We start from the raw sequence: 17719 nt of genomic DNA, 5'->3' as shown, positions 1-17719 counted from the left end.
ATACAGGCGACTGCAAGCCACATCATGACCTCCTCCTGGTATTTACATTTCCAGGCACACATGGAGCTGCACAATTCCCTTAGGAGAACTCTCTTTGGAATTCCAGGATCTGTCCCATTGTTGTAACAATATCATATAGCAACAAAAGTTCCTGAAGAGAATGGTGTGGCTTTTATACCTATTGTTCTGTGATTAAGGATCTGACTAAGAATAAAATGCAGTTCAAAAACTGCTCCAAATTGCTTCAGCCTTACTGCTTTATCTGAGAAATTTCTGCAGCAGCTAGAGGAATCAGGAATCATTAAACAATTTCCATCCTCTCATGTTTCCAAGTTTTTAACACCATCCCTCTCCCTTCTCCTCTCCTATGACCCTCTAAGCTTYGGCATTTTGCTACACGCACTAAGTCACAGAAATGATACTGCAACATTCACCATCATCAAACCCATTTAAACGATGTTTAAAGAACCTTGTAACAGAGGTATGAAAGGAGAAAAAGAGGAGAATCTTTAAAAGCATTCTGAGCAAGTCAGTAGGCAATTCTTTTAATTCTTTTAAAGGAACCATGGGGCATTAGCATCAAAATTTCAACTGGTCCTAACTGTATCACAAGATGCATTTTAAGATTGTCCCTTACCTCACTTAATTCTGTGATCATCACAGAACATGTGATCAAGCCATAACTTGTCATCCTTCTTAAATGCTCTATGCTTAAAGCTGCATGATCATTTTCAATTAGTTGTCTTCCTCTTCTCACAGTGGGAACGATTGCTAGTACAAACCATATTTGGCCTATATTTCAGAAATGACAGAAGAATTTTGCTTTAAGAACTAGATTCCAAATTCTAGCTCAAGTATTGACTTCTGTAGGAAGCTTATTGCATATTTTCTTGTTTCTTCACKTGGCTAAGAGATTCCAAATTTGCATTCCTCCTCCATGAGCTACTACCAGCTCTACTTAGCACCAAGAAAAACCTCACATTCTATGAAATAGAAACACAAATTTAAAAGAAGGCATTTGATATATGCATTATTAGATTCCATCCTATTTCCATGTTATTATTTGATAATTGTTCCTTCACACAGCAAGAAAAGAAGGTTCATTTCTCTCGTTCTGGGAATTTGGGAAAATTCATAAAGATGAAGTCAGGTCTCAAGAGACCTCTGTGTCCGGATTGCATGGCAATCTTCTTTGTGAATTAGCAATCCACAGTAATTCTTCCTGAACAAGGACTTATGTTGAAATCACTTGCCCTAAGACAGAGATAATTAAATATACCAGCTAACCTGATTTTTTTTTTCATCTATCCATACTCTTGGTGATGTGGCTAGATTCATTTTGTTGGCTGGCTTCACCAGCGCAACAACCTGACTTCACCAGTCCTGCCAAATACCTGTTCTATCCTGAGCGAAAAAATGTCCCTCTCAAAGCTCTCAAAGGAAAGGAGTGCTGAAGCCAGCTCTCCTCACTCCTTTTGCCCTTGGGCCAGTATTTCCCATGCTACGCTYTTTTTAGTCAATGTCTTGCTGACATAAACTTAAAATAATAATAGTTGCAGTGGGAATCACCGTAACACCGGTGAATTTAGAGCACATATTTCAGTGAAGCTGCCGTTGACCTGTGTGGCACTTTTCCCTCTTTCCATTTCTGACTCTGAGCTATTTTTTTTTTCCAACCCTTCGTGTTGGAATGACCTTGCAGTACAAGTATACTCTCATTTTACTCTAAAGGCATGACAACCTTCTCCATGTTCTCCTTGAATCATAAATTTATAAATGAGGTTAAGTAAAACTGATGATGTCTTCCTTCTGAGGACTGCAGAGAACATCTTTTGTCTTTGTATCTGTGCTGCGGGACTCTTTAGGCAATGTGGTACCATGTGCCCTACAAGTTACAGAGGCTGTGCAGACCAAATAAATAGCTCAGAGACATCTACTCAAATACTGCCTGTATAAGGGATTTAAGACATCAGCATTCAACCGACACATGGGACACAGATGCTGGTATCTGATACTCCCTGTCCATCACTCTCAACAAACTTGAGTCCCATTAAAAGGGCATTCTGATCCAGATGGTGGCTGACGAGATCAAATGATGAAGCGGCTAAGTCAAATGGAAGCCTCAAAGATGTTGTGCTATGCAGTTACTCATTGAATATTATTGGTCTTCATACTCTGTCTTTAATGTGTGTTACAGAATTCTTCCATTCCTCTTCTGTCAGTTAGAAGCTTTCATGTCTATTAACATTTCACTGTTCTTTAATTCACTAGATTAGCAAAATAAGAATTCTAACACATTCTAGCTTTGGAAAGCCACTGATAAAACACAGAAACAGACCAGCAATAATTGTTATAAAGAATATCCTAAATGCTAAAAGGTGTTGCCCAGTATGATTARGGGCTCTAAAAATTGAGATATTATGATCTCTTTCTAAATATGAGACAGAAATGGAGGGGRAAAAAAGGGAGATGAACAATCTATGGCACTTAATGTGATAAAATTGCTAGAAAAGACAATAGCTGAGGCAAGACATCCATAAAATATTCTGACCCCAACGTGTCAGTTTGCTAACATACTGCTGTGCTGCACTCTGGGCAGCTGGCATAGTTACTACTGGACTTCACACGGGCAGTGACTGCTGATGCCACAGATCAGTCTGCTGCACTAGGGCTCACTGCCCTTGAAGGGGCATGCTCTGTGAACCAGCAGTGTACTTCTAAGTTTTATTACTGCAATTTAAAACCCTAAATAATGTAAGGACTGTCTCAGTTGCATAAGGTCAACTAATATTGACGGGAAAGGAGTAGATGATTAAGACAGGAATAATTTGAASGGGACGGGCACAAAACCTTGCCTGTTAGCAGCCCATGACTCTGCATTCCTCCCTGCCTTAGCTGCTGTGCATACTGGAGTATACTGGGCCTCCAGTATCCTTTAGTATCCCTCTAGGAAAAACTCACAGCAGCAGCGTAGTATCTTTGCCCTTTGCACAATGTACATAGTACCAAGGGACAAGGTGAATTCCCTGAGCCTAGATAATTACTTTAGTAATATAAYACAATGATTGTCTTTCTCAGACTTTCTCCAGACACAGACAAGCTACTAGACACCACACATATATCTCAGGAGATACTCTAGGGACACTCAAGCTAGATCAGGGCTTCTCCAAGGCTGGAATTCTGTATGCTGCTACTGATGAACAAAGACTGCAAATGATGCCTCTAAACCTSAGCATCTCTTGACAGCTGTGTTTCTTCAACTTGCAGGAAAGGGAACTGCTGAGGCAGCTGGCACTCCAGGGATGGGTGATACTAAAGCAAAAGTAATTAGGAAGATCTGGAAGTCTTGCACTTATGAAAAACAAAGTGCAGTTCTGCCACCAATTCATTTCCTATGATCCTTCATAGGATATGAGGAAGAAGTGAATATTTATGGGTGTATGTAGCCACAAATTTTAAATCTGCAGATTTTTACAAGAAATCCGTGTTTACTCTGCTCTGACAACTGTGATTATCTGAAGAGACAGTGAAACGGAGAAAGTACAAAAGTGAGAACTGAAATGATGTGAGAGGAAAAATTCTCACGCCTCCATTAGGAACATAACCTGTGACTGAAAATAGCACCCATACTGGCCTTGAGGTCCACTGGCCTTGAGCAATAGCGGCTGATACACCAGAACAGGTCYTTAACGTATAAACTAAAAGGATAACTGGGATTTTTTAGTGAAAGTGATCAGAATTTACTCTCATTAGAAAGATAAAATCAGATTTGTAGATATGGTCAATGTGAATTTTGCATTCAGGGTTTAACCAGAGACATTGGTTAGTGTGTCACAGACAGTGATACTGTCTTTTTCATCATTAACAGTGCAAGCAGGTCTATGGCCTCTGCACAATTAACTATGTGCCTTAACATTAGTTACTAATAGAGAGGACAAAAAAGAAATTGTTTAAATTTCAATTCTAATGACTTCAGTTTTAAACATGAGGACTAAGAGCGGTCTGTTTGATATTCTACTTTGAATTTTCTAATCTATTCCAGCTTTCTCTCTCCCATTTTCCTTACCAAACTCAATGGCATTATGATAAAACAAACTAACAACTTCACAAATATGAACCAAGGTAGGAAACAGACTCTTCAATTTTGAGCAATGAACAAGAACAAACAATCTGTTCAAAATCTCCTTCTATCAGCAACAGATCAATGAACTCCACAGGTTAAGCTATGGTTTCTGCATTCGGGAACACTGCTAGGTACTTCACTGGGCCACCTTTCTCACCCACACAGTTGTAGCTGGTCATTGTCAAGTAGAATAAGCCAGATCTGAGGTAATCATTTTTGTACTAGGAATGAGGAATGCAAATACAACAAGAGATTGGGTATTTGGTACTGGAATAAAAAGAGGAATGGGATGCTTCTTACTGTACTGCAGACAATCAAAACAGCCTGCAGGAGAGTTTATTTCTCCTGAGAGTTAAAGAGATATTGTTTTATTCAGTATTTCTGAGGCCATCTCTGTGTGATGTATAAATAGGACATCAATTGCCTCAGGCCTCCAAGATTTTTAGCTTTCTCCACAGGTGACCTTATACAAGTCTGTGAGCCAAGAAACTTGCATTCACTGTTTAAGCCTCTTCAGAGCTGATAATAGAGAATGGAAAAGGGCAAGGAGAGTGAGAGATCTTTTAACTTTATTGGTTATTAAGATAAAGTTTCACTGAGGAAAAATATAAAAGATGAAGGAGAAGATGTTGCCAGAAATTAAAATCAAAGTGTTGGATAACTGATAAAAGCATTTCATCAATACAAAGATCTCAGGCATGCACTCATTGAATTGCATGTTGCATCTTTGAAACCAAAGCAGGAAGCAGAAAATATAACACAATCACTAGACAGCTGACATTTCTGGTATTTATAGCAGAATTGCTTATCGCCACCAGAACTGTCTTGCTACAGAAGTGATCAGAAGTGATTCCATCTCACAAGAGATGTTACTGACAGAAAACGAGACAGCCCTACAGAAAGAGCTCTACATCATGGTGCATTGCTGGAAATGAGTGGGAAAGGCAGACTGAAAAACCTCTGGCTTGCTTAGAAAAGTGGTGAAAAGAGGTGGGAAGCAAAGCCACAGATTCTTAGGATTACCTGTAGGGCTGGGGGAGCAGGCTAAAATCCTAACTCTGGATACTGGCACKGGACTTAGGTGCAAGAACACAGGACTCCTGTATTGACTACACAGCTCCAGGCTGGGCAGCAAAGTTTGTACAGCCTAGAGAATGGAAGTCCAAGCACAGGCACACAACAGCCTAGAAAACTGGACATATATTTCCAGCCCAAGTCCAGCTGCAATCTAGTCATAAGCAGTTCTGCACATAATTTTACTCTGTTTTCCCACTGGAACTACCATATCGAGAATTTCACTCTACAGAGAATGAAGATTAAAGTGCTGGAAGGAGACTAGTCTATTCTGTATGCAGATATGTGTTGAGACACTCTGCACAACTCTAGAAAATTTTCATTTTCTCATTGCAATTCGATCTGAGAGTTGCCACAACTTTAAAGGACATTTTGTAGGCTTTTAAATACTCCAGAACAACCAAACTTAAGCCTCTCAGTTCCCTGTAAGTACTCAGGACATTTTTCCCTAAATCTTCCCTCCTACCAGGAAGCTGAAAATAATTTGTGTTTTTTTTTATATTCACCAAATCATTTTTTTTTTTTTTTGGAAAATACTCCCAAGAACTGTATATAGGATTTGTAACATAACAATCAGTGCAGATACAATCCTTTAAAGGATGAGAATCATCTTGAATAACACTGTAGATTTTCAATTTTCATTTTCAATTTTCCCATGCCATTACAGCAGGAAATAGAAAATACAAAGAATTTCTTCACACAAATGAGACATTATTGGATTATTAACTAGTTGGAGAGATGGAAATCTCAGAAGAGCAAGATATTTTGGGACAAATTGTCAGTAGTGGCTCATGGGTCACAGTAAATTAAATTTACATCTGACATCCATTAAAATAATGGTGAGAAGATTACAATTACAAGCAGTTCTCTGAGGTAGACAAAGAATAATTTAAAAGAACACAGAAATACTCAAGTTTATTCTGTCCCCAAAGCGCTCTGTTAAATAATCTAATAACGATTCTATTCTTTATTAAAAAAAAAAGCTTAGCATTTACATTAGTTTTTTATTAGGCTCCATTTCAGCTTCCAGGCAGGTGGGAGGAAAGATTCCACATTTTTACCTGTATTGTTTGTAACATAAGTAGGCAAATAATGCCCTCCTTTTTTATTGTCTGAAAAAATAGGTTTGCAAAGGAAAAACATTTGCTGCAAAGTCCTCTATTTAACTGCAAGAGGGAGAATTTTGCTTCTTTAAATTCAAAATAGACAAAAAAAAAAGTTTTTCTCTAGCACGAATCCTACAACAGGTTAGAATTACCAATACTTTATATTCTGCAGAAAATCCTCAAATTTCATGAAGGAGGGATTCTTAMTGTCATAGGCTTTGCTATGGTCTTGATTTATGTAACTATGTTCCTATGGACACATCGTTTGGTTAAAAATACTAACCAAACGAATCACTGCAATTGTCTCTTGAGTGCATTCTTAGCCTGCAGCAAAAGCCTATTAACATAACTTAAGGTTTACCCTGCCCTCACAGGGAACTACATGGCATCCCACTGTTTGCAACCCAAAAGATGGTCACGCAGTAACGTGATTACATTCGTGGAACCCTAAATGTCTGGTGTGGTAACCCAGACTGTCAGACATAAACCCTATAGGCATCAAAATACTGGCATCCTCCTGTCTGCATAATATCCTAATCTAAAATGTCCTAAAGAGGTGGATGTACTGAGAATGCATCTGGCACCACAAAGGATGTCCAGAATGCAGGCTGTGGTGTGTCCCATGGTCTTATATTCAGTCAATAAGGATGAGGTTATYGGAAAAGAGAGTACTACTTTTTCCAGCTATTTTTTTTTTTCTGAAGCCCCTGTCATATTTTTTTTTCAAGGAAAATGCTTTTGTGTCTCGTTCCAGAGAATGTTCAGAATGTAAGAGGTTTCTTTGCCACTAAGAGTGCAGGGCTGTCTCGTTTATACATACACATCTCAAGACATATTCTGGATCATCCTTYAAATTTTTATTCCCATCCTTGCTCCGCCCCACAGTATTTCTTGAAAATGTCRGTTTTGCTTTTGTACTTAAATTCAGAGCTGCAAAGAAAAAGACTATGTGATTTACAATTATAAATAGGCCTATTTATTCAGCCTAAATTTACATTTCCCATGCATGTTCCCATGTTATTTCCACATTTCTTTAACTGAAGGCAAAATATCTCATCAATGTCCAGAAGAACATCGGGTTCAGGGGAGAAGAGTGCAGGGGAAAAATTGCAAGCAATATAATCAGCCATCACACACAGACATGCCCAGTTCACTTGGATGCCACACAGTTCAGCATGCTTTTGTCTGCAGGAGGAACACAGCTCAACATATGCTATTAGCTTCTTTATTGAGAACTGTTTGCTTTTCTTTTTCTTGCCTAAAAACCTAATATGAATGTGTAGGAAGAAAAAGCTCCACTATATAAATGGGATATGCCAATGTCAGAAGTAAAGTATCTGTTTTTCATACAATTATTTCTTTATATAATAAATTTAACTCTTGCTGGTTCTTAATTCTAAGCTCATTTGTAACTACTGTTACTAAGTACAGTTTATGCGTACTTCAAATGTGAAATATTAAATAGCATCATAAGAGGTTTTTAACAGTACTATACTTTTTTTCTTTTTCGAAGTGCTAGTCAGAGAAATACTTCATAAATAATTCATTTRGCTTTTAGGAAGCCTGCATAACTATCCTGATTATATCATTTATTTCTAAAGACACAGCCCCAAACTACAAATCAAAGCTTGTTTGAAAAGAAAAACAGAATAATCTTCTCTTGACAGCTTTTCCTGGGTCTCCTGTCACAGACTTAAGTAYGATAAAAATAGAGCTGTTTTCCTTTGCTGTCTGTCTTGTCTCCTTCTCTACATAAGAAACAACCTTGTGCTCTCCATTAAGCAAAACATCAAGCCCTTTTATTCCTCTCTCTGCTCTTTTCTCCTTTACATACTAGTGATCAGCAGACCATTTCATCTCCCTTTAGTCCTCTGGGCAGAGGTCTTGACTACCTTTTACTGCCATTACTCACCCCSCCTCTTGCAGGTTTTTTACTTTCCTAAAACCTAATAGGAAAATATGTTTTCCTATTTGCCACTACCTTCCTAGTGACAAATCTAGCTCTCTGCCTATTTTGCCAGTCCATTTTAATACTGTCATCAGCTGACTGCTACCCTTCCATTATTGTTGTCCCACTAATGCTCTTCTTATTAAAGGTCAATTTTTGGATGCACTACTGACATTAGTGGTATCTTTGCCATAAAATTCAAGGAGTCTGAAAATTTATCTTCTGTGTCCTATTTTCCATCAAAGTACTTTCAAAGCATACTCACAATTCCCCTTTCATTTTCTAATCACAAAAAGTTCTCTTCTGTAGTGAAATATCTGATATTTTTCCATGACTACCCAACCATTAACAAGCACATTGACATGAACGTAGTTGCAAAATAGAAACTTYGTAAAGTGGCGCTCAGGTGACATTCTGTAGAAAGCAAATAAACTCTCCTTCTCTGAACAAAGACAGTTTGTTCTGTTTTCTTTACTTTAAGAAAGTCTATTTGACAGCCAGTTCCTTCATTTCACTTTGGGTGTGCTCCTGCAAATCTTCTCGGATCTCTCCTACTAGAAGGACTGGACGCAAATGCCAAGTTGGGGAGACCAGCCAATGGCTTCCTGGCTTCTGCCAAAAGGGGGGAGTTTTGCTCCACTTTCCATGACCCCATCCTTGGTTATGCATTCTACCCACTCGCACTTCCAAGAAAACCCTCCTTTGAACCAAACAGATCACACAGAAAGAGAGGCTCATAGATGGATTTTTTCTTTATCCTACAGCTTTTTGGATGCATTGTTTTACATAGAAAAGCTAAATGTATGGAATCTTAAATATATGCAATTTATTCTTTTATTAAAGAATTCCATAAGAGATTTTTAAACGTGATTTCTATTAGGAAGTAAAGACAAATTTCAATGCTATCCCTATCAGTGAACAACAGCACTTCCAAGCATACCTGTGATCATGCTCGATATGATTAATGGCAGAATGATGAGTTTGAGCATTCTCATCAGCAGCTCCCCAGGAAAAGCAAAGTAGAACTTATCCAGGTTAGAGAGACTGCCGTATTCCCGTACCAGCATACCAACTCCAATACCTGCAAAACACATAAAATATGATATACTTAGGTACTCAGTTGTCATTTATGAGACATGGGGAACAGTGAAGAAAAATAGAAGATCAATAAAACAAAAATAGCTCATGCCCTTTGGGCATGTCTTTTCTCTATTATGCATTGATGGTAGTAACAATAAAGCACAAYATATGTTTTTTTGAATTGGGAGGACTTCTTTTGGTGCATCTTTAGGGGAAAATTCTGTTTTAATCCTCTGATTATCAGTCCTGTCAAAAACAAGTAATGATGTCATACAAGTATTTTGGATAATCTGTATTGGGTAAAATATATGTCCCTATATAGATACTGGCATACAGACATAGGTAAATATATAAGATCAATATCACTACATTCAGTAATTGCCACTCTTACAAAGTAAGAAAAATAAGTAGAATAGCAACCACTAAATTCATTTATTAATTTCCAGAAATTTCATCATTAAAAACACATTTCTGCATATTTCTCACTTATATTATTGCACTTTATGCACAGAGTACTGGACTATCTGTATAATAAGCAATCTAACTGCGCTACAAGGCACCTTTCTACTTTCTCTTATCTTTGGTTTAAATTAGCAAATGGTTCTGGCTACCTAGACAAATCAGAAAATAAATTTCAGGCCAAAAGATAATCTTCTTTAATTTCACAGATGATTCCTGTGGAATGGAAATCATTGGTACAAGAAATCTGGTCCTTATTATTTAGAGAGTCCAATGGGACCCTGGGGTGCATTAAGAARAGCGTCTCCAGCAGGTCGAGGGAGGTGATCGTCCCCCTCTACWCAGCCCTGGTGAGGCCACAKCTGGAGACYGTGTCCAGTTCTGGGCTCCCCAGKACAAGAGGGATGTGGAGCTGCTGGAGAGAGTCCAGYGCAGGGCTACCAGGATGATCAGRGSCCTGGAACATCTGCCCTGTGAGCAAAGGCTGAGAGAGCTGGGYCTGTTCAGCCTGGAGAAGAGGAGGCTGAGGGGGRACCTGATCAGYGTSTATAAATACCTCAAGGGAGGCAGTGAGGAGGAGGGRGCGGCCTCTTTTCAGKGGTGGRCAGKGATAGGACTAGAGGAAACGGCCACAAGCTGAGGCACCARAAGTTCCACAGGAACTTGAGRRAAMRYTTSTTGACAGTGAGGGTGACARAGCMCTGGAACAGGCTGCCCAGRGAGGTTGTGGAGTCTCCTTCTTTGGAGATCTTYAAAACCCGCTTGGACGCRGCCSTGTGCCAYRTGCTCTAGGTGACCCTGTGTGAGCAAGGGGGTTGGACTAGATGATCTCTAAAGGTCCTTTCCAACTTTAAGGATTCTATGATTCTTACTACATTCAATGAGAGGTAAGAGTATTTAGGGCCTTTCATTACTCACAAGGTGATGTAAGATCTTATTCACATTAATAACTTCCCTGGAATTAATGGAATTATATACATCCCTCTACATTTCGGTGTGTATTGCAGCAGAATTGTTACAACAGCACATAAAGGTGATTCCACTCTGCTTTATCAGCCTCATTGGCTCATGTAAACACTTGGGGTCCCAGGAAYGCTATTGGAGCTTAAATCAGAATCTCCTCTTCCCTTCAAGTTTTATTTTGGTTGGTGCACAGGGCAGATAAGCCAGACTCTGCAAAGGGATATCCAGTGAAAACACATACAACAGAGAGAGTGCCCAAGAAGCCACTGTACAGTTTAATTAAATGGGCTTAACGAGACAGCTCCTTATTCTAATTGACCCATGTTGTGGGGGCAGACAGCACCAGCAGCTTCAAGAAAATTAGACAAATCCAAACATAGCAAGTTTGTACTTGGATACTGAAGGGARTAGATGGGAATCCTTTATCCAATTCTGTCCTAGAGAAAAAACTCACATCTTCTCTTCCAGAAAAGAATGATTTTCTTCAAAAATCCTCCAAAAACATTCACTTGTGCTGTGGTTTGTATTACCCTGTATGTGGGTGTTAGACGAAATGAAATGTAAATAACTAAGCTACTTTAATAGAATCTCTCTCTAAGGTCTCACAGCACAAAAAGATAATGAATCATCTTTTCTGCAATTGAAGAACAAGATGAAGGAATAGAGGGGCAAATTATAAACTCCTGTCTAGTCTTTATTGTTAACAACATGGAAAAAAAAAAGCTGTTCTAAGCAACAAAGAAGATATCTGATAGTTTGTCATCTSTGCCAGTTAACAGGTTAGCCTCCTTGCAATGCCCTGAATCTTAATGGCTTTGAGAATATTCACAATATTATGTAAATGCACTTAATCAGAGATGGAAGACACATGAAAACTTCTACTTTTAATCTAGTGGCTAAACCAAATGTGTTGAAAGGAATTAGTCTGCGTTTTGAGATAAGCCTGAGGAAGATAAAACTCTACTTGTAAAATGTTAACATTTATCAAGGTAAATTGATAAGGCTTTGATCCTGCAAATGCCACTGCAGACAGCTGAACTTAAGCACATATCTATCGTCCTGGCTTCGGACAATTCACATGCATAAGGAAAGACATATGCTTAAATTACAGCAAGACTGGACTGTATGTTAATTCAAGTCTTGCAATGCCATTTTATCATACAGTACAGAACATTAAACTTCACTTACTAGACGGAACCATCAGCTTGCCAAACAATCGCTCCCATGTTTCCAAAGCATGCAAGATATTCACAGTGGTGAGCTGCCCTAGCCCCAGCTCTCTGCCCCTTTGTATCATACACTGGRAGACATTTTCCCCCTTTGCATGCCTTGACACAAACTTAAGAGTATCCCCACATGACACAATCACAGCCATATACGTGCAGTAAGTTCCTTATCAATCAGAGTCCCACTCATTGCTGCTTTGATCCTGCAAAGACGACAGTGCAAGTGGCCTTTGAACCCCAATTCTTCAAGAGCCCCAACAATCCTAACAAAGGTAGACAGGTCTTGTCTGATAGGTCTTATCTCTGATAGAAGAACACCAGTCTTGTCCCAAGTAGTAACAAGAACCATGGCCTAAAAGGCAGCATTGGCACTTCCAGAGAAACACTACAAGTGCAGTGTGACCTGCACAGTTGCAGATGCATGCACGCGATATGACCAGAAATAACTGAATGACTCCTACTGTAGTGCATGGTCAGGGGAGAGAGCTCAGGTGTTTTCCGGACAGGAAAGAAGGAAGAGGACAACTTCTGATCCACTGTACTTGGCAAAGAAGTTAAAAAGGTCAATGCATATTTTTTTTCTTTCTGTCATCCAGGGGTGTTACGTTCAGCAGGTGTGAACTGCTAAACATCTAGGACATTTTCTATGTGTGTGCCTTCATGCCAGGTGATGACTCTCATGTTTGCACAGCTGGCAAGTTTTCTTCTCTTGCTTGTTTTACATTTAGCAGGATCACAAGCAGGTCAGATGATTCACCATTGTTYTTATTCTTCAGAATTTTCCTTTCCACTTCCTTGGATTTCACTATGAACATTTCCCATACTCTCTTAAAAATTTTAAAGCATTTACACTTCTTCCCTTGCACATGTGTATTTGTTCTGTTTTTGGAAAGGATGCTATTCATCCAGAGGCACTAGCATAAAAGTCTTCCTCATCTGAACAATCTTTCGAAATGATACTGTTGCTCTCACTTCCTTATTTATGCTATTCTTTTAACAGAATGTGGCAATTATATCATTATATTGAGTTGTTGAGTATGAAAAAAAATAAGTGAGATACAGCTACCTTTTAAATGGAGCTAGCATCTACCATTCGGTGCTGGAATTTAGTTCTTGAATATAAGAATAAACTTGATTTTGTAACAGAAACAAGAAAAGGTCAGTATGAATAAATTTATTTCCATACTGAAACTGGACCAATATAGAACTTTATATAGAAAATTTTCATCCTCGCCTCAATCCCAAATCACTGGAAAGCTGTTCTGGAAATTCTAATACACAGAAAGAAGTGTGGTCTGGCATGGCCATATTTCACATGATACCAGGTTAACATGATTACACTCTCTTGTAGTTATTTTATTACAATGTTAATCTGTCTGCATGAACTATACTCCATCATCTGTGGAGCTCATTCCAGTATGGAGTTACCTCCAACCATCACAAAGCTCTCTACAGTAAGCAGGGTCTCTGTTATTTGTTAAGGTTTTTCCTTCCTCTCATTTTTTTTTCAWTTATTGAGAACTTTACTTTTGCGTTTTAAAAGACAGTGTAATATGCTGTTTCTCCTTCTTGCCCTCTTCCTCGCATAAGTTTCACTCATTCCTCCTTTCTCTCCATTCCAAATTGTTTTCTTCCTTTCCCAACTCCTCTTGTTTTCCCTTCYTGTCACATAGTTAACTTAGCTAATGTTTCTACTGTAAGAACAGTCCTGTACTTATTTCTCAGTGGCATGTGCTACACAGGGTCCAGTCCTCTTCTGCAGCACTAAGCAGGAGGGAAGGATGAAGGTGAAAACTCAGCAAAACCATGTCTATGACTTTGTAAAGTGTGTGTCAACAGAGTCAAAGAAAACCACTGGGAATGAACATATCAAGAGAAACCCATCTTTCAGAGAATCCCAGGAGCTCCAGCACAAAAAGCTAGTGAGAGGATGTACTCTCCTTTCATGGGATGACCTAGTTCTTTTGTTGTGACACACAGGGAAAAGGAAGGACTGCAAGGGGCTGGGCTGCACATAGCACTCTCCATCACACATGTAAAGCCTGAGGCTTTGCAGGGTCTGGAAGATGTGCACTATCGACAAGAAGGAAGCAGAACCAGTCTACCCTGTATGTGCATATGTTGGGAGTAAGCAACAGATACCAAGTAAATTTTGTACCGGGACTATTGAGTATTTGGTGGATCTGTTTACAACAACCTGGCCCATAACCAGACTGCAGGTTATTTTAGGAAAAAGGCAAATCATCWGCAGGGAAACAGGTATGGTCTTACCACATTTTCCTCCAACTACAGTAAAGTTAATGATACAAATTTAGAAACAAGTGAAGAAAACAGGCACCCTTGTCAGCTGCCATCATTTCACAACTCATCTGTAGCATCATACATGGGGAGTGTCAGAGATTTTACTACAGCTATTGTAACCTAAAAATGTGTTGGGAGCAGAATGCTGAATCCTTATCAACCAGCCTGAGCAAACAAATGCAAAAACTGTTTATTTTTCTCTTGGGCATGGAGACATGGCTAAATCCTGAAACTGCTTTTATTATATGAAACTCCAATTATGTGGAGTTAACTCAAACCAGTATGGAATTTAAAATCTAAGGACCACAAGGTATCTTAGTCTGCCCAGGAAAACCAGTGTGAAGTCACTCTATTGCTTATATCCTTAACATCTTGAGTTTGATGCTCTTCTAGAAACTTTCAACCTTTCATAACATGACATGACATGCCATGTTTTTACCTTTTTTAACTTCCCCTCTTCCCAAGTAAATGAATGTAAGATTTAGAAGCAAATAACTGAGGTCCACATACAGGCATTCCTCGTATTATTTCTGACTGAACGAGAATCTAATCCAGATAAAATACCTAYTGAACAGGTAGGATTCTCTGTTGTGTATTTGTGCTTAAGGATGACAACATCAACAAGGGGCCTGGTGCTGTTAATTGTGAAGGACTCCATGAATGTGCTCAGCAACGTGGAAAATACAAAACAGCTTCATCACAGAAAGGACTTCATAACAGGAAGGACTCCTAGCAGTGAATTGCTCAGATGGAAAAAGAAAGGCAGGGAATATTACTGCAGAAAAATCCATTAGTTTTAGAAAATGATGTGTTTGAAAATCCACCACGTCCTATGTGGAAAAACAAAACAAAATGGAACTATTTTTTCTTGGTTTCAAGTAATCCTAAAACACGAAAATTCTTTTTCTGCAAAGCAGAATTGGTGATTTTTGCTGATTCTGAGGGAAAATGGAGAAYTTCCAGGATTTTCTTCTTTGAAACAGCACTGGAAAAAGAAAAAATGTAGGCATGTCTCATGGTTCAAAGCTGATATTTTTATCATACTGTAGTAACTAGGACTACAATATTAACAAAGTAATTAATCTTTTCAAATTGTTTTATGTGATGTACACGTGACATACTAAACAATGCAATTACTTCTATGAAACTGATGGGTATTAATTGGCTTATCTTTACAGCAGACTGATTGGGTTGAAAAAGCCGGATGACAAAGTTCACTGAATTGATTTTAAACAAARTATAGAATGTACACTATGCCAGATTGAGACACAGGCAGGAAATGTTTTTTTTTTTACTCTACCATATAGCTGGGGTCGTTGAGCAACACTGTATAAAATCCATTTTGTTTCTGCTCTGTCTAGAGGTTTTATACTATATTTGGCTGCTTTTTAACTAAAGAGTGTCAACTACACAATTCTAAAATGGAGGATGTAGAAGAAATTATTACTCTTATTAAATCAGTGATGTTTATATTTACTTTTATCCTTTCCTAATTTTATACATTTTGCTGTTGTACATGTTAACTTGTAAGTCAGCATTCTTTGAATGAAAATCAAGATTGTTAGAAAACTGTATGCCATCACAGAGCTAGGATTCAGACTTGCTAGCATTTAATTGTATGGCAGCAGGTCTTAATTTTCTGGATGCTAGAGTTTTCCAGGCTACCAGTTTGTTTACAAAGATTTGTAAAGAAAAGTCCTTAGAGAAATCTTGCAGAAGAAGAAAGGCTCAAAGTCAGATCTCAGTCTTCCGGAAAACATTCTTCTGGAATGCATTAAGGAAGGTGTGTTACTACTCTCGTCGTGCTGAGACCTTCTGCATCCCTCTCTGATAAGCCTGCTGTGGGCGCAGCAGTTGTAAATTCCTTCACACGAATGATGCCCTCATCTGATTGCAGCATTAGGAAACATTCAGCGCACAGTGGCTCCCTATGATGGACTTTTGGGAACTAAGGAGACATTCAGTACTGTCCAGAGAGCAAAGCAAGAAAAAGCCAGCTTCKCACAGCAGGCAGGAAGGCCTCTGCCACTGGCCAAGTGCCCTAGCCCCACAGCTTTCTGTGCCACCAGAGCCTGTAGCAGAGTCACTACTCCCTCCCCACAGCACAGCCCTGCACACCAGCCACGCTTCCCGAGTCAAACCAAGCRTGGTTATGTTAAAGGCCATATGCCATTCACCTAGGAAAAGGGAAATAACAGGCAGTCTCCTATGACTATGAGTAACAACTATTCTGCAGAAACACTGTTATCCCAAAATTGCTGTTTCCAAGTGGCAAAGCTGTAACATAGCCTCTCCAGCTCTTCCAATAGTCCCTATCTCAGTTTTCCTTCCATTTACAATGGATATGCTGTATGTGTTTTTCATGTCCATTCATCTATCAAATATTTTCAGGATACAGATGTAATTTCTAGCTGAGGAATAGATGATAAAATAATAAAGCTAGACAGTCACTGTACACTATAAGAAAAAAAAGTTATCATGCTGCTTTATCTTATTACACTAATTTCTATATTATAGAAAAAATCAGTTATTGTGAGAAAAAAAATGAATCAATTCATTGGTTAGTCCCAAACTCTGTTAAGATGAATGAAATTTTACCAAACATACAATTTGTCCCGTTCATGGTCTTTCAATAAAATTAGTGACTCCCTACATCTGTGAAGTGAATATTTATAATCCTCCCAACAAATAATGCCATATAAATGCCATATCATAAAGATGAGGTCATAAACCGAATAATCTAAGAAAAAGATAATTGCCTCCTAGTAACAGTAATCATAATAATTATAATTGTACAGGCAACGTTCCCGAAGAGTTTGGGAGAGTCCTGAAGAAGGCAACTGTCCTGATGGGGAATACTGYGTGAAACTCAGCAAGGCTTCTCAGAGTGACCTCAGACTCGAACACATGTGAAGAAGCACTAGGAGGGATGGAAGGCAATGGAAGGTCTGCCTTATGAAGGGATATTACAGCTTGGTTAGTCCAACACACAGGAAGGTTCTCTAGAAATACAGCAGATGGCTGAATACTATAATGAGTAACATTACATGATCTGAGAACAAACTGTCRCAGACTGAACCTGAACACATTTAGACTGGAATCGTTAAGGTTATCAACCATCAGAGGGCTGACTGGTGAATATAGCCCCGCAGCAGGATGGAAAGCCTCCCAGGTTTTATCAGTGGAGCATGATCCATTTCAGAAACATTTACAGAATGGTGTAGCCTAAGGCAGCAATAAGCCAGACATGATGATCCAGCAGGTACCTTTCCATCTCACCTTCCTGGAGTTCATCATAAAATTGAAATGTAATGTGACAACACTCACTTAGTCATCTTCATTTGCAAACTTTGGCCAGGGCCCTTTTATCTGTCACTTCTAAAAACACTACCRCTCTCCACCCCACCCATCGGTCATTTGGAAGCCTGTCTTCTCTGCA

The 17719-nt window shown here is 38.9% G+C and overlaps 1 protein-coding gene across 1 annotated transcript in view; it reads right to left on the bottom strand.

Moving 5' to 3' along the window:
- Nucleotides 1-9327, bottom strand: part of SLC1A1 (solute carrier family 1 member 1) — a 33298-nt gene extending 23971 nt beyond the window's left edge. The window contains exon 1 of the mRNA XM_026039698.1: nucleotides 9192-9327. Within this exon, the coding sequence (XP_025895483.1) occupies nucleotides 9192-9318 (127 nt within the window). The 5' untranslated portion in view covers nucleotides 9319-9327. The remainder of the gene's footprint in view (nucleotides 1-9191) is intronic.
- Nucleotides 9328-17719: the final 8392 nt, after the last annotated feature.

This window comes from Nothoprocta perdicaria, unplaced genomic scaffold, assembly GCF_003342845.1.
Source record: "Nothoprocta perdicaria isolate Ctin4 unplaced genomic scaffold, notPer1 scaffold_238, whole genome shotgun sequence".
Taxonomy (NCBI): Eukaryota; Metazoa; Chordata; class Aves; order Tinamiformes; family Tinamidae; genus Nothoprocta; species Nothoprocta perdicaria.
The sequence above is the reverse complement of the archived record's forward strand: the minus strand, read 5'-3'. Positions and strand labels throughout refer to the sequence as shown.